The sequence below is a fragment of the Lissotriton helveticus genome, chromosome 6 (assembly GCF_964261635.1).
Source record: "Lissotriton helveticus chromosome 6, aLisHel1.1, whole genome shotgun sequence".
NCBI classification, from domain to species: Eukaryota; Metazoa; Chordata; class Amphibia; order Caudata; family Salamandridae; genus Lissotriton; species Lissotriton helveticus.
The window spans coordinates 1,110,669,436-1,110,694,225 of record NC_136067.1 but is presented as its reverse complement, the minus strand read 5'-3'; the positions used below and the strand labels follow the sequence as shown (position 1 = coordinate 1,110,694,225).

Here is a 24,790-nt window from a genome sequence, read left to right as displayed (position 1 = left end):
ACCCAGCTGTTATGCGTCGAGCAGTGTGGTGACTTGTGTTATTTTATATTTCCACCCCAGGGCTGCCGTTGCTGTGTGCCATATATCAGTTGTGGTGGAGGTTGAAGTATGCGATGGTGTATGTTTCTTCCCTCTGTAGAAGGCCCTGGGATAATTACCGGGGACCATGTTGTGCCTATCCATCCTATATGCAGGATCCGTACCAGGGCGGTGCACCCAGTGGTTAAGAACCACTATCCGTGAGGCCCAATAATAGCTTTTAATCGCAGGCAGGGCGATACCTCAGTTGTACCATCTTTTTGTAAGCTTAGCCAAAGCTAATCGGAGGGTACCATTATTCCACAGCAAGGCATGTACCTTGGACTCAATGGCATTGAAGTATTGTAGGGGAACCAAGTAAGGCGTATTTAGCAGGGCATAAAGAAATCGGGGAAGCGCCATCATCTTATGGAGAGCGTCCCTACCAAGCAGAGTGAGGGGCAGTGTTTTACAATGCTGCACGTCAGCGCGAGAAGGATGCAGTGAAGGAGCGAGATTACAGTCATGGAATACTGTGGGATTGACCCCAACATATATACCCAAGTACAGGAAACCCTTGGTGACTATTCTGGCCTCGCAGCGCACCAGCAGAACCAGACGCCCCCCACTGAGGATGTAAACCAGGGATGTATCCCAGTTAATAGCTTAGTAGGTTTGGAATAATGCAAATATATGCAAAACTTGTTGGATGTAAAACCGGGGCCTGGCTAAATAAAGCAAAATGTTGTCGGCATAGAGGGAGACTTTGTCCATTCAGTCTGCCGTCCAATTGAGGCTGCTAATACAGGGAACCCCCTGATTCAGACCACTATGGGCTCCAAGGCTATGGCAAAGAGCGAGGGATTACAGTCATGGAATACTGTGGGATTGACCCCAACATATATACCCAAGTACAGGAAACCCTTGGTGACTATTCTGGCCTCGCAGCCCACCAGCAGAACCAGACGCCCCCCACTGAGGACGTAAACCAGGGATGTATCCCAGTTGATAGCACAGCCGGAGTAGTTTTGGAATAATGCAAATCTATGCAAAACTTGGTGGATGTAAAACCGGGACCTGGCTAAATAAAGCAAAATGTTGTCATCATAGAGGGAGACTTTGTCCATTCAGTCTGCCGTCCAATTGAGGCTGCTAATACGGGGATCCCCCCTGATTCAGACCACTAGGGGCTCCAAGGTCATGGCAAAGAGCGAGGGATAAAAGGGATCACCCCTGCCTCATCCCTTTCTGCAATACAAATGCTGCAGATCGTCCCCCATTCACTATAATGCAGGCCAGCGGTTCTGAGTAAAGAAGTCGCACCCAAGACAAAAACGTAGGACCAAATCCATACCTTTCGAGTGCGGCGAATAAGAAGGGCCATTCGATCATGTTGAATGCCATCTTGACGTCCTATGACATAATCACTGCCACCTCTTCAATTGTGGACGCCCTACCTAGTACCCCATAAAGGCGTCGAAGGTTCAGGGTGCTGTTTTTAGTTGGCATAAATCCGGATTGTTCCGGGTGGATCAGTTTATGAAGGAAAGGTGTAAGACGCTGGGCCAGGATTTTGGCTAGTATTTTCACTTCTGGGTCTAGTAGGGAGATCGGCCTGTACGAACTGCACCGCTCAGGAGGTTTTCCCTTGTTATGCATAATGACTATATTGGCTAGTCGCTGTGTTTCCGGCAGGAACCCCTAGTCGTACTCTCCTCATACATCTGTATAAGATATGGGGCAACCGTAGAGGCATTGGATTTGTAAAGTTCAATTGGGAGGCCACTATGACCTATGGCCTTTCCGGATTGTAAGGTGCCAATTGCATTGGACACCTCCTCATTTGGCAGATCAGAGTCCAGGTCTTTTACATCCTGTGGCTCTAAAACGGGTAGTCCCAGAGTGGCTAATAGTTCTGCTGAGTCCGTATGGGTAGAGGCCAGAGTGGAGATATAGACCAGCTTAAAGTGGTCCGCTCTCGCAATCCCGTACCTATCCTGTCGTTTCGTAACGTCTTGGCAGACAATCTCTGCCACCGATCTGTTGGCCAAATAGCGTTTGTCCAACCAGGCTAACAAATTGTTTGCCTTATCGTCAATATTGCAAACCCGATCTAGTGGCTCGATATTGGACCTTAGCTGCGTCCTCTGCAATGTTCCTATACTCTGTCTGCTTCATACGCAATTTATGTGTGTCAACTGAGTGTCCGATGCCATGAGGTTGTGCTCGAGAAGGGCGATCTCTCCCTCTATCTCCTCAAGTCATCTTCACTGCTCTTTTGACCCACCACTGCTGCTACCCCACTACCCCTTGCCACCGTCTTGTATGCCTCCCATAGTACCATGGCTGAATCAACCGAACCATCATTCTCGGTAAAATAATTGTTTGTAGTCTCTATCAGTCTGTCTCTAATAGCTGGCACCTTGAGGTACAATGGGTTGAGAAAGATGTTGTGGCGTGTGTTGGGGGGGTCTCCATAGTGGGACAATAGCGGGGAATGGTCCGATATACCTCTGGGAATAAAGGAGATCTCACCAAACTGTGAGAGCTGGGTGCCCTTAGAGAATATATAGTCAATGCTGGACATACTACCATAGACCCCGGAGAGGAAGGTGTATTGTCTAGCCACTGGGTTGCACACCCTGCAGACACCGATCAATCCCAGGGCCCCAAGGAAGTCAGTCAGCAGCTTCCCAGATGTCTCCCCCTGTCTAGACGGCAGTCGATCCTGGTCCCCATCAAGGGCTGCGTTACAGTCCCCACTCAACAGTGTAGTGTAGTTCCTATATTGCCATTGGAATAATATATCCTATAGATTTGACGTAGGACTGAGGTCTACTAGGTCTCTATCGAATATACTAGAATTAATTGTGAGTGCCAGCTAGCTCAGAGGTCACTAGAAACTTTCTCGAATAAACAAGAAGGGATTAGTCTCTGACAACCACATAAACATGACAACTTTGTTTCCCAAGAATACGAAATGTATCTCTAGAGACACGGAAATAATAGATAGTTATTTCACTCAGTCAATCGTGCATGCTTCGTTTCACCAGAGGTGCAGAGAAATAGAGAGACTGGCGTTTCCAATAAAAGGGTATTTATTGAACAGTCTTCTTTCTCATGCAGAGTAAATGAACTGCTACAATCGTAATACTGGTTGCAAAGTACAATGCGTACAGTACGAAGAGTATTATAAAATAATACTGTAAAAGCATGATATGGTTTCTAAGCCATAAAATACATAGAATACATACATTAATAAATAAAGACTAAAAGTACTCAACTGGTGCTTCTAAAATACGCCTACCCCGGTGTACCTAACCTAGGTCTAGTACAAGGGAAGAAGTAAGTGAGGTGTAGCTTAGTTTCAGTATTCTTTGCCAAGAATCTAATCCAAGAATTTCTCTAAGGGTCTAATCAGCTCCGTACCTTGGTTTCAGAATGAAGGAGGTCTGGTATCTCTCTCTCAGGACTCAATTTCCCAACAACCCGCAAGAGTAGCTTGGACACACTGGAGCTGGATTTCTCTGCAAGAGAAAAGACAGCGTCTCTCTCAGTGCGTCTGCTGGAGGGTCGGCTTCCTTCGGCACTTGCTATAGCAGGGCGCGTCGGGCAAGTAGCTAGTCGAACTTCTCCAAACCACCGTGTGTTTGACTGGGCAAGTGTGGGCATATTTATACCTTGAAGGTGCCTAGTTTGACGTAAGGTTGTACATAATAACGTCATGAAAACTCCATGAGTTCTTGGATAAATCAATATTCAAGCAAGGGGAAGTCCCTGACTGCTGAAGGCGGATTTTTCCAAGAAATCGTTGTGGATTTTCGGAACTAGTGGAAGTAGCCATGCCGTATTTGGACTGCATAGGCTAAGTCTAAATATGGTTATGATTTCTATGCCTATATAAGGATAGGGTGATTTATACCTATATATGGGCATGAATCTGGAAAATTACAATAGGATCCTAAATTCATATACAACACCCACTACACTTTATTATGTTAAACATTACTAAACTATAAGTACTAAAACATATCTAAAGCATGTGTTTACAATCCCACCCAAAATACACAAAATGCATTTGAAAAGGTTTGCACACGAAAAAATGAGCATTTGACTGTACGCATTTAAGAATAGTGTTTTCATACGAAGTATAAAGCATGAAAGCATTAATACTAACTAAATCAATAATGAAATGTACATTCACGAAATGGCTCTTAATAACAGAAAGAAAGTAGAGACCATCCCATAGAAGAATAATATACTGCTTTGGTTTTGAAGACAAGGGCAAATATTGTCTCTAGGGAGTATTCAAAAGGGAATTTCTTGTCCTCTAAGAATAGTTCTACTTTAAGCAGATTACTCTGTGCCCCAAAAAATGTTTTCAAGTTTTTTGGGAAAAAGTCAAAATTAGCCGTAGAAATATAGAGTTCCAAAGCTTTGGAAGGATTGTTATGAAAAGTGAAGGCCACGTTTAGAGTTCATGGAACGCTGTGTGCAGATTTCAAAAATTATTCTCGGTGTCAGGAGAAAACATCAAATCGTCTAGGCTGGCAAAGAAATCGTCTACCACAGTAGGTGAAAGTGGAACTACTTCATTAAGTAGATCAATTGTGCACAGATGAGAAGCATCGCCATCAGCGTTAGCCATGTTCAAATCAGATGGTACCTGTGTGCCTGTCAATCCGCGTATCTCACCTCTAGTTGGATTTGCTGGTGAGATCTCACTGAATGCCGTCATCAGGATAGGTAGCCGTTGGGGGCAACACAACACGCGAGCCGTTACCGGACCCAGTAATGCATGAGCATCCGTTGGCAGTGCTGATGGAAGTGTAAGACAAACGTCCAACACGCATTCCTCTCCACAAAGCAGGCATTGTAGAACAGGTAAGATGCAATCTTGCCAGATTGGTCTGAACGAGAGAAACCATGTGGTATTCAGATCTCTTGAATGAGCCAAGCCAAGAATCTGTGTAATTCTGTCACGGTACCGCATGGCTAAGAGAGCATGCTCCATGGTAGTCTGGGTATCGTTGGTGACTGGACTTGCCATATCGGAGCAGAAGAAATAAAAGTAGAATTCCTGCTACGAGTCCCAAAAGAAGAGGCAGAACACAGAGTGCACGAAATTTGGAAAAATGCAGAGGACTGCTTCAAATGGTGCGAACAGCCCCGAAAAAATTGTCTTAAATACTTGTGCAATACCGCTGGTATCAGACATGTTTAAGATTTGATCTAACAGGTCTGCGAAATGTACTGGGCAGTTTGTTGATAATAATGCATGTATCTCTGCAGAAGTCCTTGCAACTTGCAGATCATACGTTTCTCTAGATGAGGTCAGTGGCACAGTTTTTTGCAAAAGAATGGCTTTCATTCTGCTTAAAGTATCAATTCGTATAGAAGAGATATTCAGTGAAGGCCCTAACGCTTACTCCCTGTCTGTCTTGCTTTTTGGAAACAATACTTGCATACAACAAGTGACCCTGGCTGACACACTAACTAGATAGACTGTGATCATTCAACATTATGTAGCTACCATTGGATAGCTGCCTAGAAACTGGATCTATCACTGCTGCTGGTGAACAGTGCAGGTGGCAAGAAAGGTTATTTGAAGAACCGTCACAGGCTCCATGTAAATTAATACCCTGACACAAAAGTGTACCGCTTAGTGAGTTCTTAAAATTTTTCCCACTAAGAAATACCTCCTTTCCCCCACTCCATCATTTGTGTGTGTATGGTAAATTCCAGGTTGACTTAATGTATTCTTTACCCAACCTTTCATACAGGCCCGCTGGTATGTGTTTTAAGCAATACTGAAACTGGAAAATCGTCACTGGTATCGTGATGTGCCATGTATTTTCCACTCCATGACTTGTTTCTCAGAAACAGTTAATGGTAATCTTTCCAGTTTTTCTATGCTCAGCACTGTATCATCTGCTCCTCTTTGTGCCAAAGAGATGTGTTTATCTGTAAGGTTAAATGCAGTGAACAATGACGTTGTGTTGATTAGACGCCATGGCACGTAGCCTGAACGGAGATTTTGTAATGTCCAGCCTAGCAGCATTATAGAACGTAATTGAGACTGGCCATGTTGTAACATTAGCAAGTCCTGCTCTATTATGTCAATGGCAGATGATACAATGCTGTCCAATGAACAAATTCTGGAGGACAGAGTCGTTAACCCATTGTCCACTACAGAGAGAGCTTTCTCTAAATTAATACGATCAATTTCTCGTATTCTTTCTGCAGTTTGCATTTGCGTGACTTTCCATGCTTCATTGTAAGCAGAGTATATACCGGCGTATATGAAACGTTTTTGATGTGGTTTACGAGGTCCAAGTAGGAAGTCTCGTAAATCAACGCCTTCTTTAAGTAAAGTTAAGTGTTGTTTAATTTCTGGAAGTGTGGATTTATGTAGCCACTCAAGGCATAGTTTTCCTACACTGTATGTTGTAACTATCCCTGGATGTTGTCTCTGGGAATATCTTGGGTCTGGCCTAGTTACTGTGAATCCTTGTGTTTTGTTCAGGAATCTATCTTGACAGTTATTCATGTCTGTGGGCCAAATTAACCATTTTTTCCAATCAGGATTAGTTCTGTTCTGTTGTAAAATCTGTTTTACGTTTACCTCCTCATCTGCAGTGCCATTACTGTCAGGTGTGGCTTTACGTGTGGACGGTTTGTTTAAATCTTTTATCTTAGCTAAGCCAAGCCAAGACATGATGTTTGTTGAACAGTGTCATTTATAAACATTATTTGTTCTGGGATAATGCAGGCTCTGAACAAGGCTTCTAAACATTGCACCTGCCAGTCTTTTGTGCCCCAGACAGTTTTTGTCTTAATGTTGTCTTTCCAAAAGTTAAACCCTAATGTAGACAGCTGAGCATAAAAGTTCGCAGAATAAATTTGTTTAATATTGGTCAACATATTTTTTATTCCTGTCTTATTCACATTTTTTAAACAAAACGTTTCTGGATTTGTGATATTAAAACCTGAGAAGTATGGAAACTTTTCATAAAATGTTTTTGAGCTGCCTTTTGGCGGTGTTGGACAATGTTCCCATTGATTATAAGTAAAAACATTTCTAGGGTTTGCAGATTTGTGCAAATATTGATGACCATAATGATTACAACAATACATTTGTTCATAATCTGATGAACCTTCTAAGTATTCTTGTTTTGTAAATTTAGCTGACATTTCTAAACCTGTCATCATGTTATTAACAGTTTCAAAGTCCGAAATCATCAGAAAATGTGCTGGGTGAGACAAAGTCACTCAAAGAAATCTTAAACTGGTGTGAAATCTTCAACAGTTCCACCGGGCCATAAATGTCATAATCAGTTGTGTCCCATGCTATACCACCAGGTATAGGAACGGCTGTGATGTTCACTGATGACAGGTCTCTTCGCTCACGATAAGATGATTTGTGAGGTTTCAGGAGCAAGTTGATGTTCTTACTTGCTGTGTCCATTGTACTGTATTTTCCATCTATCATCTGTCCCAAACTTAAAACAAGAATGAGCCAAAGTAGGAGAAAAAGCACACCTAACACAATCCAAAATTCAACCCATGGTGAAACCAGATATGTGTTTTCAAGCTGATGAATGAGCTCTGTGTTTTTTTCTTTGAAAGTTTTATTTGCTGGCGTAGTTTCAGGTTCACTGGGATCCTCAGAAAATTTATCAAATTGATGAAATAGCCAGAGGCAAGTCTGTCAATTGTTGGGATTGCATCCGGATTTTTTGGAATCGCTGGAGCTCTTTCTTCCTTTGTCATATTAGTATTGTCAGAGGCTATATCATTGTAGACAGGTGTTTCTTGAAGAACTGTTATTTGGGTTTCGAGAGGTACAAGTTCCATGGCTTTGTTGCATAGTCCTTCTTTTCTTACTGCAGGTTTATCAAAGGCGATAAGTCTTTCAGTTTGAACCTCTTGGATTGTAGCAAGATTTGGCCGTCTGCTATATCTTGGGAGTCCTCTGGGCCTAATACTTATTATTGGCCACATGATGTGGTTTGACCAGGTCGATGGACAAGATTCTGTTCTCCCTTTTTCCAGCAAGGGGCAGTAGTAACACTGATCTTGTTCCGTGGATTGCTAAGACAGGTACTGCTTTTCTGTAAGAAGGCCCAAAATCCTTCTTCACCGCGATATTTTCCCTGACTAGATCCCCAATCTTTGGAATCCAGACAGGTCTTGCTGGGACTGGTGGCTTTTCTACAGTGTTCGTAGGCTTTTGTGTTGTGTTACTCAGACTTCTTCTTGTTTCATTTAAGTCCTGTAAAATAGCCAAACGGTCTTTGATATCAAAGGGTTTCTGTTCCACCACTGAAGTTTGACAGTCAAGATCCTGGATGAGCATTCTAGTACCAAATAGTAATTCATATGAAGTGATTCCCCCCAGAGAATTTCTTGGCAGATTATTAAGACTACGTTGGACACTTATTAGATGTTTGACCCACCCGTCACCCGAGCCTAATACCCTAGCTGTTATAGATTGCTTTATGTCACGTTTTTTTTGTTCCACTACCGCATTTCCCTCAGGATGGAATGGACTTGAGTACTGCAATGCAACACCCAAGCTAGCCATGGCCTCCTTGTAAGCTCGAGAGCTAAACGCAGGACCCTGGTCAGAATGTAGCGTGCCGATTGCGTATGTGCCGATAAAAACTCACAAATCTTTTATAACAGTTTGGGCGTCAGCCGAGCGCTGAGGCCACATCCCAATAAATCTTGTGCAGGAATCCACTGTAACCATGATATATTTATAGTTGCCATCCCTTTGTAAGGGACCACAGTGGTCCAGGTAAACACACGCTAATGGTTTATCTGAAATCAGAAGGGGCGTCTGCGCAGGTCGTTTCACTGTAGAAACGTTCATTTTTTGGCAGATTTCACATTCTAGAACATAGTTTCTAGCTTGTTTCCTCATGCGCGGCCACCAATATCTCTTTTTTAATAATGATACTGTGGCGGAAACTCCTGCGTGTGCAGAGGCGAATTCTTCATGTGCTGCTAAGATTAGTCCTAACCTATGTTCCATGTTTGGAATTACTCTATCCCCACTCCAGGGATTCGAGCAAAAGGAACATTATTTGTATCAGTTATATGTGAGTACTTTACTGGAAAGCCTTTTGGGAGTGTTTTACCACTGTCTTTTACTGAGGCAGAGACAGCTTGCATTATGTCGCTGTCTATTTTTGTTTTTGAACGAGAGATTGCAGCTACGGAAGCCGTTCGCACAACTGCCTTCACGGCTTCATCAGCCAATGAATTCCCTGCAACATGACCGCCATCACGTTGATGACTTAGTGTATGAATCACGTGAGTCTTTTTTTGTTCTTTTTGCAAAAGAACTACTTGTTCCCAAAGCAATTTATGCTTAATTGTGCCACCTTTTGCATCTTTGAAACCGTTTTGAACCCAGTTCTGCAGATATTTATTGTAAGATTGGACGCAGTAATACGAGTCGCACACTATGAGTGTGGGGAATTCGCGATCGGTATTTTCAAGCGCCATCTTGAAAGCCTGTAGATCAGCTCGCTGACCTGTACAGTCTCCGAGTGATTGAGTTGTAGTGACCATAGGTTGAAATTTACCTTTGCGCCAACGACCTTTAACAATCGCGCACGCTGCACTATAGGCTTATTTACCCCCAATTGTGGGCTGTGCTGATTTGTCTGTATAGATTATACAGCCGTAATGTTCTAGAGGCAGAATCTCGGTCGGCAGAGCTCATTCGTATTCGTATTGTAGAAATTCTTGTGTTTTCAAGTAGGGGTCAAAAACGTATTTAACGTCTGTTGCAGCAAGAGAAGTAACCCATTGTATCCATCTCGGATGTAAAGCCTTAGCATTTGGAATGCTTACTTTTGTTACTGCCTCTAAGGCAGGTACAGGTGTAACGATCATTATGCGTTTACCCTGTGCTAGAGCTCTCTTGCTACTGCAGTTTGAACTGCTGTCAGAATCTTTTCTGTAGAAGTGAATTTCATTTCAGCTTCTGTGTGCAAGTGTGATTTGTAAGCTATTGGTACCTTTTCACCTTCATTAAAGGTTAGGTATGTGAATCTGCATCTCCCTGGGATGATTCGAATCACAAGGTTGCGCACGTTGTCGCGTGTCTGTAATTGTGTTTTTGCTAACATGTCTATTTGCACTGAACGCAAAATGTCTGTGTCTTTTTGAGTCCAATTAGTTGATTTGAAATCAGGTTTTATTAGTTCGTAGAGCGGTCTAACCCTTTCTGCGTAATTTAGAACATAAGTTCTTCCAAAATTCAGGAAACCTAGAAATGACTGTAAGTTTTTCAGCGTTTTTGGAGGTTGGAGCAGCGCACATTTCTCTAGAAAGTTTGCTGCTAGGCTTTTGCCTTCACTTAAAATTGAATTTTTTAGAATTGAATTTGTACCCTTCAGAAGCGAACCCAAGTATTATGGTGTTCACTCTTTTCAAGTGCACGTCCAAATCATCGTCTGTAAGATAGATGTCATTGACATAAGATAATGCCTCATCATCATACGTTTGTAGTAACTCTGTTACTCTGGCTGAGAATAAACCTGGACTATTCTTTTTTTTATTTTTTTAAAGACCTTTATTTAGCAGATCACATCAAACATTCCTCGCCTACAACCCATCGGGCCGGCCAACAGTGAAGACCAAATCAGTGTACAGTAATTTTAAGACACAGCCCATACCGTCAACCCGGGGGTACGGCGGCGTTGCAGAGTGTACAACTGTGGGACCTCGAAGGATAATGAGGGATGAGGAAGGTCACATTTTCAAGTTTAACACATATAATAAGATCGATGTGTGGAGGTTTCCCCGAAAAGGGAAACAAACAGAAAACACCCCCCCTTTAACTTGGTCGTTTCGTTACATGACTATCAGGTTCAGAGCAGTTCAGGTGCATATACGGTACCTAAACGAGTATGAGTGCTAGGAGTCTGGCTGCAATGGGCTGCCTTACATTTCCAGTGAGCTAGACTGTGTGATCAGCGGGGGCTCACAGATGTGTCCCCTGTATTCGTTCCACCTGGACCATATTTCCACCCATTTGCGAGGACAGCCTCGTGAGACATACACCGTCTTCTCCTGCAGCATGAACCAAACCTGGACTATTCTTAAATCCCTGGGGGAGACGGCAAAATTGTCGCTGTTTCCCCATGATTGAGAAAGCGGTCAAATACCTGCTTTCTGGTGCAATGTTTTGACAGAAGAAACCGTTAGATATATCTAATGTAGTTTTATATTTTTTCCGCACGATGTTATTCATCAGTGCGGCACTGTGTGCATTTTGTACTGCAAAAGTTTTGCAACAAGAGTTTAAGTGTCTGTAGTCCAAAACTAGACGATATGTATTGTCTGGTTTGGAGACAGGAAACAAAGGATTGTTCATGGGTGAGGTGCATGTTTCAATCACCCCTTCAAGTTGATCTAAGATCTCCCTGACCTGTTTTTTAGCTTCTTGCTTAACTGGATACTGCCTTTGTGCAGTAGGTTGATTTTTTAACTGGATTTTATGATGAGGAGAGTCCTCATCCCATCCTACGTGATTTTGTATAATGCTGGAGCCTGAGCTACTGCCCATTTTCTGACATATGTGTATTTTTTATGAATGGGAATGTGATTTGAGAAGACTGGCATAATTATCTCTTCACCATGTGGGCACTCCCTGACAAATTCAGGTGGCCAGTCTTGTTCAGCTAGAAGAATGTCATAACCCTTAGATAGCTTCTCCCAAAAGAGTGCTTTTATTTTCGTAGTTATGTCCCCCTCTATCCGGAATGTTACTTCATATAACGTATGGGGTACACTAACCCTGGTGTTGTCAGTTTCAAGTCCACTGTCTCCAGATGATCCTTCAGGATCTTGCGAGCTATGGTGACCACTGCTGCGCTGTCTTGCATTGTCTGGGCCCACTCCCCGTTCTTGAGTTGTGTCCTCAGGATCCTCGGCATGTCTGATCTTTAGACTTGCTACCTTCTTTTTGGTGAATTGGGTTCTCTTATTTTTTGGAACGTGCTGTTCGTCTTTGGACTTCACGCGTTCTTCCTTTTGTTCTGATCATTCTCTTCTTTCGGATTTCTGAGAGGAAGTCTGGAAGGTACTAGAGGAACGTTTATCAATATCATGATATCTATCGGGTTTTCTCAAATTATCCCTAATTCTGAGGTTATGCCTCTTTTCAGAGGGCTTCTGATGAGGAGACCTTCCTCTGGACTGAGAACGCTTCTCTTTAGGAAGTGTCTGTTTAGTGTTTTCCCACTTCTTTTTAGGAGTAGTGAGATTATTTTTAATAAAAACTTTTTCAGGATTCTCTGTTAGTTGTGGTTTTAGTGGTTTCCCACCCAAACTATCTCTACCTAGTTCTTCATAGGATTTTTCAATAATTCTGGCAAGTTCATATGGTTGCTCAGTAATATCTGTTTCTTTTAGCTTCTGGCGAATCGCCACGGATGCTTCTTCACCTTTAATGTTGGCTAATAGTATAGCCCAGACCTGTTTGAAATCTTTCAGTAATTTCATATCAAGATTCAAGGCCGGTTCTGGACCGTATTCATTTTGAATCTGTCTTAGAACGTCTGGTATTACCGCCATAGACGGAACACCATGTGTTTTTGTGTAGATTGAAGCAAAGACTGTACCCCAAGTGTCACAGTCCTCTACGTGTGGTGCAATCCCCATTGGTAAACAGATTGTCAGAATCCTGTGTTTCTCGTGAGGTGTACTATCAGGGAATACTGCCTCTATTTGAGTAATTTTTTGAGCTAACCAAAACGGAATTTGTTCCCGTTTTGCGGGCAATTTACCAATGACTGACCGTATAGTCTGTGGTGTTATTTTGTTTGTGTACCCCTGATGAGGGGTATGCTGTGGAATCCTTATAGTATGTTGGACTGTTAAAGTCTGCATGACATATTGAACCAATTGCCTGTGTATTTTTATTAGCTGTTTTAGCTGAGCTAATAGTTCTGGACCTGCCTTTCTTTCAATGTCAGGATGTGGTGTATAGGTGGCTAGTACCGGCCATGTTGCTCCTGGTCTACCTAGTGGACCGAGCCTCGTAATGTGATTTCTTTGTAGTAGTGGAACTCGTGTGTTACTGGATTTTCTGCAGGAAACAGAATCCATGAATAGAATACTTCTGTCTGCCGATATTCATGTGCCTCTATAACAAATATTACTTTACCAGCTCTCGATGTTACTCCATTTTCTATACGTTTTATAGTAATTGTTTTCCTTATATTTACCGGGATGAGTATAGCATCTGGGTCATTTTGTTGGAGACTTGTGTCGTCTAAAACTGCCTGAGCTGCTAGTGCAGCTCTTTCCCTTTCGTCGTCACTCTCTGACATTTTGTTGACCGAAAGTGTGCAGAGCAATTTTCAAGGAAACAAAGATTAGGTGCGCAATATTTTGGAACACTGTATCCTTCAACGTTGAACAAACCAAAATCTAATACATAGGATTTTCGTCCTACTCAGTTATGGCGGAAATGATATCCTTTAACCCACTCCAGACGTCTATTGGAGTATTTTACAGGAAAAAGGGGTCTGTGTGAAAAGCACGACTGAGTTACTCTAGTATCTAGCGTTAAATTATCGCCTTACCAAAAGTTGGGCGCCATGTAGTGTAGTTCCTATATTCCCAATAGGCTCTGCGCATTGGAATAATATATATCCTATAGATTTGACGTAGGACTGGGGTCTACTAGGTCTCTATCGAATATACTAGACTTAATTGTGAGTGCCAGCTAGCTCAGAGGTCACTAGAAACTTTCTCGAATAAACAAGAAGGCATTAGTGTCTGACAACCGCATAAACATGACAACTTTGTTTCCCAAGAATAAGAAATTTATCTTGCAGTCGCAGAAACAATAGATAATTATTTCACTCAGTCAATCGTGCATGCTTCGTTTCACCAGAGGTGCAGAGAAATAGAGAGACTGGCGTTTTCAATAAAAGGGTATTTATTGAACAGTCTTCTTTCTCATGCCGAGGAAATGAACTGCTACAATCGTAATACTGGTTGCAAAGTACAATGCGTACAGTACGAAGAGTATTATAAAATAATACTGTAAAAGCATGATATGTTTCTAAGACATAGAATACATACATTAATAAATAAAGACTAAAAGTACTCAACTGGTGCTTCTAAAATACGCCTACCCTGGTGTACCTAACCTAGGTCTAGTGCAAGGGAAGAAGTAAGAATGGAGCCTGGGAGGCACGAATAGGGAAGTTACATTAAGGATCTACCCTCCCTCAAGCCCAAGACCGTGACATATCTTCCCAGAGGGTCGTGTGCGACTGTTTGGATTTGAAAGGGGATGGTGCCGTGCATGAGGATGTCAACCCCTCCAGACCCCCAGCATACCCCGAATGGGCCACCAGCTTATAGCCCCACCTATTGAGTGTACAGTATGAGGAGCCTTAAATATGAGTTTCCTGTAATAATACCACATCCGGGGCCTGCCTTTTCAGATATTGCAACACAATACCCCGTTTAATTCGATCCCCAGGCCGTTCACATTCCAAGAGAACAGTTTAAAACGGCTCCTAGACAGAGCATTATCATGATTATCCCCCATTTAGGCACAGTACAAGGGGCCATCCTTCAAAGAGGGCCCTAGAAACGCCAGGATGTGGATCAATATTGCAAACCCCAGCCAGCGACAGTATTTTAGACCATTGCAACCTGTTCGGAGAAGAGCTATTACCTACCATCTTGTCAATTATAATTGTACCGAGACAAACACTGCATTGAGAGCTGCATCCAACAAACAAACTCAAGTTATAACTGGCCCCTTCAGAACACCCCGGATCCCCCCGCCTCCCTGCAACGTGGAGGTAAAACTACCTACCCCCAATTATGCAGAGTGCCTGTTTACCCTGAAATAATGTATTTAATGAAGGGGGGACGCTACACAGCTGGAGTTTCCCAACTCGAGAGCCCAGGATCCCCCCATATTCTCAGCTATTCGAGTCCACTCTTAAACATTCTATAAACTGTAAACTGTTACTGCAAAAGAACATTGATGACAGTCCTGCCTCCCAGAGCAGCCCCTAAATCTAGGATGCGAGACACATTCACCACTGGCACGTCTCTCAATTTAAAACAATTAGTCTTTTACATAGTATAGTCACCCATTTCTGGATAGGGCCACTTTTCGCCCGCCACCCCCACGATGCTCACTTTATCTCCATCGTCCCTGGAAATTCTGCCAAAAAGCCTTCTGACGCCGCTATTTTTAATTGTCAAATGCCGTCTTCATGGTTGGTTCTTTCTTGACGTCTGTCGTATCCAACCTTTCAGCCAGCCCCACGTTTCCTCTGGATTCTGAAAGAACAAGGTCTTGCCTTCTGCTTGCACCCGTAACTTGGCCGGAAAAAGCATTGTGTACTTCAAGTTTTTTTTGCGAAGTGCCTTTTTTACCTCTAGAAATGATCTGTGCATCTTTGTTACTTTTAGTGTAAACAGAAACACAGGTACTGTGCACAAGTCAGATCGAAACAATAATGGTAATCTTGTAGTTTTTGAGACAGAGACATGTAAATATCATTGATTACATGAAGACAGTTCGTATTGTTGAATATTGGTCTTTATTTCTTTTTTTCTTTATTCAAAAAACGCCAGCCGACACGTGTTTCATCACAGGTGAGAGACTGTGACTCATCAGGGCTGTAATTGCGTGATCGATATCAAATATATGGAACGGAGGTCAGCCAAGGTGTGCTGAGTAAGGATCGCCGTGCATTCGGGTGCGAATGCAATGGGCTCGGAATAGTGGTGGTGCTCCTGGCCGTGGTATGGCAGAGGATCAAGCTCCTTGATCCTCTGCCATACAATTACAGCCCTGATGAGTCACAGTCTCTCACCTGTGATGAAACACGTGTCGGCTGGCGTTTTTTGAATAAAGAAAAAAAGAAATAAAGACCAATATTCAACAATACGAACTGTCTTCATGTAATCAATGATATTTACATGTCTCATTGTCTCAAAAACTACAAGATTACCATTATTGTTTCGATCTGATGTGTGCACAGTACCTGTGTTTCTGTTTCAAGTGTCCAGGCATCTCTGTGCCTGTTCACCTTAGAGAGGCTTCAAGGTTTCCCTCTATACTGTTTGCACCGTGTTACACTTTTCCCAAATCTCCCATCATCACTGATACCTCTTGCACTGTGTGAGCGCCTCACACTGTCAAACCGAAACCTTCAGCTGAACCCCCACTTTTAGTGTAAAGTCTGGAAAGAAAGTAATCGTCTAATTTTCAAACTTGAGTGAGGGGGTGGCATGCTCCGTTTAAAGGATAATGTTTCAGTCGCAGAAATTAAATATTCTCGCTAAGGTGGGCCGCGGAGGGGCACCCAGCTTGGGAGGGCCTCCTGGCATTCTATGGGCCCACTCCACTGAGAAATACTGCGACAGGGTTCGGGCTGGAGATTGGTCTGAATCAGATCTTCGACAAATAGGTCTGCAGCTTGCCCTTCCGCTCTCTCGGGAACCCCCAAATTGCGAAAATTGTTCCTTCGTGCAAGCCCTCCGTAGATTTCCAATCTGGCCTCCAATTCCAAAGTTTGCGCTTGCAGCCGGTTAACTGTTTTTTCCATTGTTTTCGTGGAGTTTTGGAGCGTTGAGACGGAATCTTCTGCCGTCTTGAACCCTTCTCCCAGGTTGCGCAAGTCAGTGTGCATGAGGGTGACCTCGGCCTTCACTGTGTCTATTTTCTGCTCCTGCGCAGATCTAACTCCTTGTATAGCCGCCATTAGATCTAGCAAAGTAGGGGCTGCATCGTTGACATGTAGCTTGGCCTCGTGCACAACACTTCTGTGGCATCAGCCTTCGAGTTGGCGAATTTCGCTAGTTTCAACACCTGGGCCTGCTTAGCTCCCTTCGCAGTGGCCATGGCAGCAGCGGCACCTTCAGAAGACCCCTACAGCGGCACTTGGACCCCAGAGTCCGTGGGCGCTAAGGGCGTCCAAAAGGCAAGGAGAAGCGTTAATGGCCAAAGTCCTGGCACCCCACTCAAGTGATCACTTCAGTCGCATGATATTGCAGACCCAATGGTGGAGCTGTAGTTGTGTTGTGGAGTTCCCCAGTGCACCTCGTGGGCCACTGCGCCGCTAGGTCTTGACTATTTGCAATAGTCGTCGGGCCTCAAATAGCCCCTGGTCATCCCGGCTGCCCCATCCGAAGCAGCTCATGCACTGTCCCCAATGATAATGGAGAAGACCCTCACCTCCACTTTCACCCTCGAAAAATTTGCAAAGTCTCTGATGCCAGTTGGGCCGTTTCAGGGCATGTGGCGCCGATTGTGGGGGAGGGGGAAGACCAGCACTGCAGCGATTCAAGGCCTCGAGGGTTATTTTCCCTTTTTTGTTGTTTTTTGTTGTTTTTCAATGTTTTTTAATTTGTTTTATTTATTTTCTGTGTGTCCCTACCGCCAGGCGCGGCGCTCCGAGTAAGGGAGGGGGAGGGGGTGGGGGCAAAGCGGGAGTCACCACCCTCCCCCCCCCACCATGAAGCGTGGATTTGGCAAAGCTACGTGTAAGGCCCTCCGCCGCCTGCATCATAAATCGGAGCCTGCACGGCTGCATAGGCTTACCGGTCGAGCTTGGTGTTGCTTCTCAGGTCGTCGCAGGAAAATCATGATGGCCGTGGGGGGGGGGGGGGGGGGGGGGGGGGGGGGGGCAGCATTCCTGCGCTCGATGAAGGTGTGCAGGGCCACAGCTCCAGGGTGTGCTCCAGAGCACGTAAATTGTTAGGCCGATGAAACGCAAGGCGACGCCCGGCACCAGCGTTACTGGGGCTTCACTCTGCTCTCAGCGCGGCACAGTGCCGGGCGCTATATCTCCGCTCGTGGCAGTCAGAGGCGGTTCAGTTCTGGGCCAGCATTTCCTGGGGTGTTTGAGTGCCCAGGACTGTCAGACTTAGCAGCTAACCAGACATTTTATCGGATGTATGTGGTGGAATCTTGCAAGCTGTCGAACGGAGCTCTACTCTTTTGTAGCCATCTTGAGTGCCGGTGTTTTGGATCAATTCTTAAACCGTTTCTGGCTTTAGCCAAAGTTCATTAATCGTGTTATCCTCACACTGTTTGATTTTCATCTTAAAATTACAAAAAATGTAATCCTTTATTTCCCCGTTAGTACACATAAACAACACTTGTATAGCACCTGCAATGCCTAGTCTGGTTGGTGCTAAGATGTGAAGGAGTAGGTACACTCAGTGCTTCGTTTGAGCCAGTGGTTCCGGTGCTCAGTACAGTCAACACCTGGTCTTGTGACAATCTGCCACAAGGTTGCGCTGTCTGGCTAATTTAGAGTTGAGCACAACAACGATTAATTTTTAATTCAATACACACTGAAAATTACTATTTCCTGCCACCGAAGAATTCTTACAGTTTTGGGTGCCCGGAATAGTCCAAATTGTCACACTTGTGGGAGCGTGATGGCTAGTAGTTGTGTTACTATCTTTGGCAGCATGGCAGGGGCAATGTGTGGCGTTAGCTGCAGTAGCCGCCTGACAAGAGCCCTGGCTCTTAATATTATTATTTTTTTTACTATTCCTTATGTCTAGTGGATTGAAAATACTTTGATTGTGAAGGTTATAATATAGTCTTCCAGAAACATGATCCAGAGTGAGTTGTTCAGGGGCCGAATAAATACATCGGACACACTGCGTGTTTGCATTACGACACACCCTTAACACAGTGCACCTGGTGCAGACCGGAACAGCACATTTGATTTCATTACAAGGTGCTCGGCCCTTAGTGCAAATAAGAAAGCTAACAGTTTGCACCTCTTCTGAGGAAAGTCGCATTAGTGAAATCACAGGTAAGTATTGAAACCGCTGCTCTGTCTTTGACCTCATTTTCTAGTGTCTTACTGCACCTGCCTGCAGGGGATGTAAAGATGTTCCCTTGGACCCAGTAGCCCCTCTCAAGGAGTACACCCCTTATGCAAATGAGGGTACTCACCCTTGTGATTGCGCTGGCATATATTTTGCAGTATCTGTCTGCGCCCCTTTCTTATGGTTCAAATCTTTTATTGTAGTTTTAAATTTGACAAAAAAGAAACCGTGCCAGCAGGCTGCAGGCGCAACACAGGGGCTTTGCAGAGCCCATGATTGGTTAATGTGCATGCCAGGGTAATATTATAAAAGGAACGTAAGACACAATCCCCCGCCCCTTTCTTAAATACCAACATGTCCCAGGGCAAACACATCTGTTGCAGCTCAGGGGTACTATGTATGCTATGTTGCTTTAGAGTTTGACTGCCATCAGTCAGAATGCCTTAGTGGACTACCATCGTAATTCATCAGTGATTTTATGCATTTTCCTAAAAGAGCATGGTGCTTGGGGAATGCAGGTTTTGAGGTAGAGCCGCTTTGCTTTCTTGATGATAGCTTTCTGTACTCTGCAAAAGCGTTGGAAACAAAGCCTCTCATTCCTGTACTGTTTTTTCCTTGGTCTTCGATTGTTCAGCTGTCAACTTCTATTACCTTCGACTCATTCAAGAATGACGTGCTTCAGTTTTCTGAGTTAGGGTAGTCCTTGGGGGGGTGTGTGTGTGTGTGGGGGGGGGTAATCCGCATCCCAATAGCGAGTTAGCCCAATTGTTAAATTTCTGTACTGATTGGTTTGATTGGCAGAAAAATAGAAAGTAGTGATTGAAGGGTGCTGAGGTAGAGATTTTCAATGCAATAGAAAAGCTTACATAGAAGCTCATCTCTTGGTGGTCGCTCCAGCTTGAGGGTGTGATGTCCGGTAACGTCAGTGGATCCGGAGGAGGTGCATATATCAGCTAAAATCTGTCTTGTTAAATGGGTGGTGCAGAAGACCAGTTGAAGTAGAGTCAATGCCTCTGGGATATATTTGGAGAAGGGGTCTCATTTGCAACATATCGAGCAGGTTGTCAAGGGCAATATTGACAAATGAGTTGAAAGGCTTCTGAGAAGGCTGGATTGTGCATTAGCCGTCTGATAATCACCAAGAAGAATGATGAGAATGTAAAAAGGTTGGCATCTAACAAAAATTATTTCACATTTTGCGGCTCATGAATCAAGGAAGCTGTTATGGATTGGAAAGTGTTGAAGACTGCTAAAACATTTCTATTTTTTTTATGTTCAGTTTTTGTTAGACTTGATAGACTGGGGTGTGACTTCAGGGAGTACTTTTAGTAAGCATTTGTGCTATAAAGGATTTTGGTGTCGTGGTTAGGTTGTGGATAACTAATTTTCTTGTGCATGTGTTGATGAGATTTCTGTGCAGATAGAGGCAGGGAGGGCAGAGTGGGTGCCTCTTAAAGGCAGAAGGGGGCAAATGGTGAGATCCATGAGAGATTTGACCGAGTTAAGAAGCTAGAGAGAGGTATGAGGGGTGAACTCTGCTCTGAGTAGAAGAGTCGGTATGTGAATGGGATGGGGTTTGTCCTTGGTACATTAGTCTATATAGTAAGGGTCTGGGGCAAGGAGTTCTATGTCGGGGTTCTGGGCAAGGAGTGTTTGTGAGGGTGAGAACATAAAAAACAGACCTTTGAATTCAGAAATTAATGTGTTTCGGGTTGGGAAATTATGTCCATTAATGGTAAGTTAAGATATTTGCCAGAGGAGATCATTAGTCGGGTAGGATGCAGTGAGCAAATAATTGATAAGGAGTGGATAAGGAAATGTAGGTAAGGATATGAGGGGACTCAATATAATCAGAGTTGATGGATGAGAGGTGAAAGAAGGGAAGAATGATGCTGTGGGAAGAGTGTAGTACAAAGGGGGTGAGATAGTGAGTAGTGAGTGTAACCAGTGATTTGCTGGACTGGGGCAGAAAATCAAGACGGTGGACATGGAGCCATTAGGAAGGCAAGCGAAGAAGTAGAAGATGGGAATCAGTTCAAGACAGTAAGATGTGTCAAGGAAGCATGTGTTCATAGTGCTGTACCAGAATATAATTTTCAGAATGTTGTCTGGCATAAAAAATTTGTCTTAAATTTTGTTTTAAAAAATATCACTCCATTGGATTTAATATTAAAAAATACTGAGTGGGCAATTTTGTCAACAATATATAGGACACAATATTTATGGCATAATAGGCCCGCCCATCTCAGGATTGCTCCATTCTTGCATTGTTACTTCTTTGTGAGAGCAAACCTGACTAAAGTGGTCTATCTTGGGCTCTGGTTAATGTAAATGTAAATGTATACTTGTAAAGCGCACTGTTACTCCATCTCGGAGTGTCCTGGCGCTGTGTACCGCTGGGGAACCCGTCCTGGCTTTCCCTGTGAGATGGTCCCTCCTGGGCACCCCCAAGGTGAAGCCAGGCATCCCCGGCGCTGATAGGGCCGTTGTGGAGATTAAGCAAGCTATTGCCCAGAGTTGCAGAGTGGGACCCATGGTTAGCTTAGGCACCTAGGTGAGAATTATCGAGTCCGCAGACATTGACCCAAGACCCTGCTGCAACGGGAATTGAACCCTGGTCCCGGGCTGACCTCTGCATCAGGGTCTGCCGCTCTAACCATTGAGCCACACTTCTCCACAATGTTGTGTGCAATTGTTTTCCTGTTGATTTTGTACATATGTGCAGCTGCTCCTGAAATCCCTTTTTGTATTACATGCACTTCCATCTTGAGCAGGTCACAAGGTGCGTCTGAGCACAAGATATTAGTGGCCAGTGAGTGAGAATTGCATTTCTTTTGTTCCTCAGGTTAAGTCAAATAACCTGACATTAGAAGAGTTTTCAGGACTTATTGTATTTGTTCCTCTGCTTTTTGTTACCTTGATTGATTGCATTACCCATGTTTTCCAATTTTCCAGATAGCCCTTTGAATTATACTCAATAGCTTGTACCAAATTCCATTAACTTGGTACACTGATAATAGTTTAGGAACACTTGTTAATTTCTGGTGTGTTCTTTTCTGCACGTCTGATTTGTTTCTCCATTTTTGCTTTATGCAGTTAAAAAGTGTCTGCAAGCTATAAAATATATTTTACCGAAAGAGACCGCTGTGCAGGTGCTTGTCAAATGGTACAATGTTCATAACGCCCCTGGGGGACCCAGCAACTACTCAGAGTGGAATTTATTTTCAGTTTTTCTCATGAACCTGATGGGTTACAATACAGACAAATTGCCTTGGATCCGTAACGTAAGTGATATTTTGTGATTTTTTTTTTCTTCATCCTTTTTCTGAGGAAAATCCCCGTATACCCTGTCTCCTTTGCTTTGTAATATTTACACAGAAATGCAAGAAAATGTGAATGCACAGCGTGGCCTGGCACTTTGCCATTGGATGGCTACAGTACTTATGTCTGCTTGCTACCTAAAATGGAAGGATGTGATTGTCTTCAGGTTTTTGGAAGGTCAATGACATGCATCATATTTGTGTATAGCTTTTGCTGTAGACCTACTTGCCCATATCCAGGTGCCAGAGTAATAAAGGTTCACAAGGCAAATATATCTATTGTACTTAAGCTGAATAGACAAGGTGCTACATATAAAATTGGGAGATAAGACAAGGACAATAAAGTTACATATATTTGAAAAAAGGAAACAGGGAGAGGATAAGTAGGTTTGTTCTACATTGGAAGAGAATCCGATTGAGAGGGGATATTATGGAAACTATCAATACAGTAGAAATGCAGGTGATGACATTATAAAGTAAGTATACGTTTGTATAGAAAGAGAAGGAGCAGTGTAGAAGAACTGTACTAAATCCTGTGATGCTCCCAATATTCCCTTTCCCAACCCCTTCCCCCAATCTTTCCTTTCTACCCCCATCTTTCAATACTCCTTGAAACCCCGTTTGTCGACGGACATTCATATCCCCCGAAGCTAAGACCAAACATTACCTCTTTCCAGTTGGTGCGTTCGTTTTGCACATATGGTGAACAAGAACTCTGGTCTCACTCTTAGGAAAAATGTTTCAGCTTCTGCGAGTTATGAGAAAAAATGGAAGAGGCCTGCCCAAAGAAGTTTTACCTTTGTTAGCTGTACCAGCTGGACTTGGACTCCATTCGCCCTAAATGTTTCAGTCCGTTTGATCTTCCAGAGGTGATGAGAGGTTTAACATGCAAGATCTGGAAAGAATTTAATGGTGAAATCAGATTCAACTTTAATACATTTGATCTGATTGCCATCCTTAGAGCTTGTCCTGAATTCTGAAGTCCTGAAAGTAGACCAAAACGGTCAGTGGTTTTGATCCTTGTTTAAATGGGCCAGCAGGAACCGTATGAGCTCTTACAATGTAGAAATCTGTATGATGCTCTGATAAAACATACTTGGAGATCAGTTTAGAAAGCTGCTTGACCATGTCCTTATTCTGACCAAAGCTCTCAGGAATCCCCACCCACCTTAAATTCGCTCACTGAAATCTGTTCTTTAAACTTGCAATTAGCAGTATAAATCTCTTTCTGGAGTTGAGCCATCTTTTCTTAGTTAGTTAATAGCACATCTTCCAAATCAGAAATCCTCTGCCCGGCTTCTGCACACTTGGAGTTCAGGACCTGCAATTTTTTGCCAACTGAATCCAGTTTATTTTCAGTTTTTCTTGCAATCTCCATATGTGTGGCTCTTATTTCTTGAATGTCTGCTAAAAAGTTGCCTGAGTAAAGCAGACAACGTATAATTTGGCTCCTCTGGAGATTCTGGTGGCACCCTCAGATTTCCTGATCATTTAAGGATGCCTAGACTCTCTCAAAACAAAAATAATTTCTTGTGTTCTCCTTGTTGGTGGCGGAGCGGCCAAGGGCTCAGACAAGCTGACATTCTCCTAACTCAAAGATATCATTCTGCTGTCTTTGGACAAAAGTATACGTGGGTCAGACTGTGTAATTCAGTAACCCAAGTGGTTGAGGTTTGACTTTCATGCTAATCTTAATTTTTCTTGTGATTCGGTGACCCCACCGGGTCTCCCTTTATTGGATATTGTGGCAGGCAATCTTGGCTGTCGTTGTAAGGACTGGTTATTGAGGTAGACATTAAATCAATTGTTTTTATGCCGTCAGACTCTCTATTAAATGTTGGGGTGCGGCTGCCACACTCCTTGCTCCCTATTTTCCTTAATTCCTGCCCAGCTTGCAAAGATCCAGTTGGGACCATTGCTCAGACTTATCAGTGTTTTCAGGGTTTAAAGACAAGCTACCAGTCTCATTAGAGGAAGGGGTCCCACCCCTGGGGCTGGTGGTTGATTGAGTTTTCTTCTGCAACAGGTTAATCATTTCTAGAGGGGCGCAAGGTTTCAGGCTCTTTGATTTTATAGTAGGAGGTAAGACCTTGCAACATATTTTCTTTTTTGTTATGGCATATACTTCTCTTCACTATAAAGGGAGCAGTCATATCCCCCTTTCCAGATGTGATGAACCTGGGGCAGTAGTTGCAGATCAGATTGGGGCTTACAACTTTGTTACCCTTTGGGTTTTCTGACTGGGATAGGGCTTCATCTGATTTTCTAAGCTGAAACTGAAGTCTAGTCTCCTCCCCCAAAATTATATAACCTGCATTTGGCAAGCTAAAAATGACAAGTTCTTAACTGCTGCCTTCGGTCCGCTGCTCTTCCTGGTTTAGATTTCTTGAGCCCTTGCACTTTCCTTACAGCGCACACTCTTGTTATCCCCTGGGTTCTGCCTACTACAAACTGCCACTTCCCGCTGCTAGTTTAAAAAACAAGCATTGACATAGCCAATAAACCTCGCCTTTGGGACCCTATAAGTATTTAGCCTTGCAGCACTTTATCCTGTGTGCTACATCATCAACTGCTACTTCATGTGCCACTGGTGAGCG

At 43.5% G+C, this 24,790-nt stretch overlaps 1 protein-coding gene across 1 annotated transcript in view; it reads left to right on the top strand.

The window, feature by feature from the left end:
• The window catches only part of ANAPC1 (anaphase promoting complex subunit 1), an 815,950-nt gene that overhangs the window by 181,663 nt on the left and 609,497 nt on the right, over window positions 1-24,790 (top strand). The window contains exon 16 of the mRNA XM_078648767.1: window positions 21,970-22,157. Within this exon, the coding sequence (XP_078504893.1) occupies window positions 21,970-22,157 (188 nt within the window). The remainder of the gene's footprint in view (window positions 1-21,969; window positions 22,158-24,790) is intronic.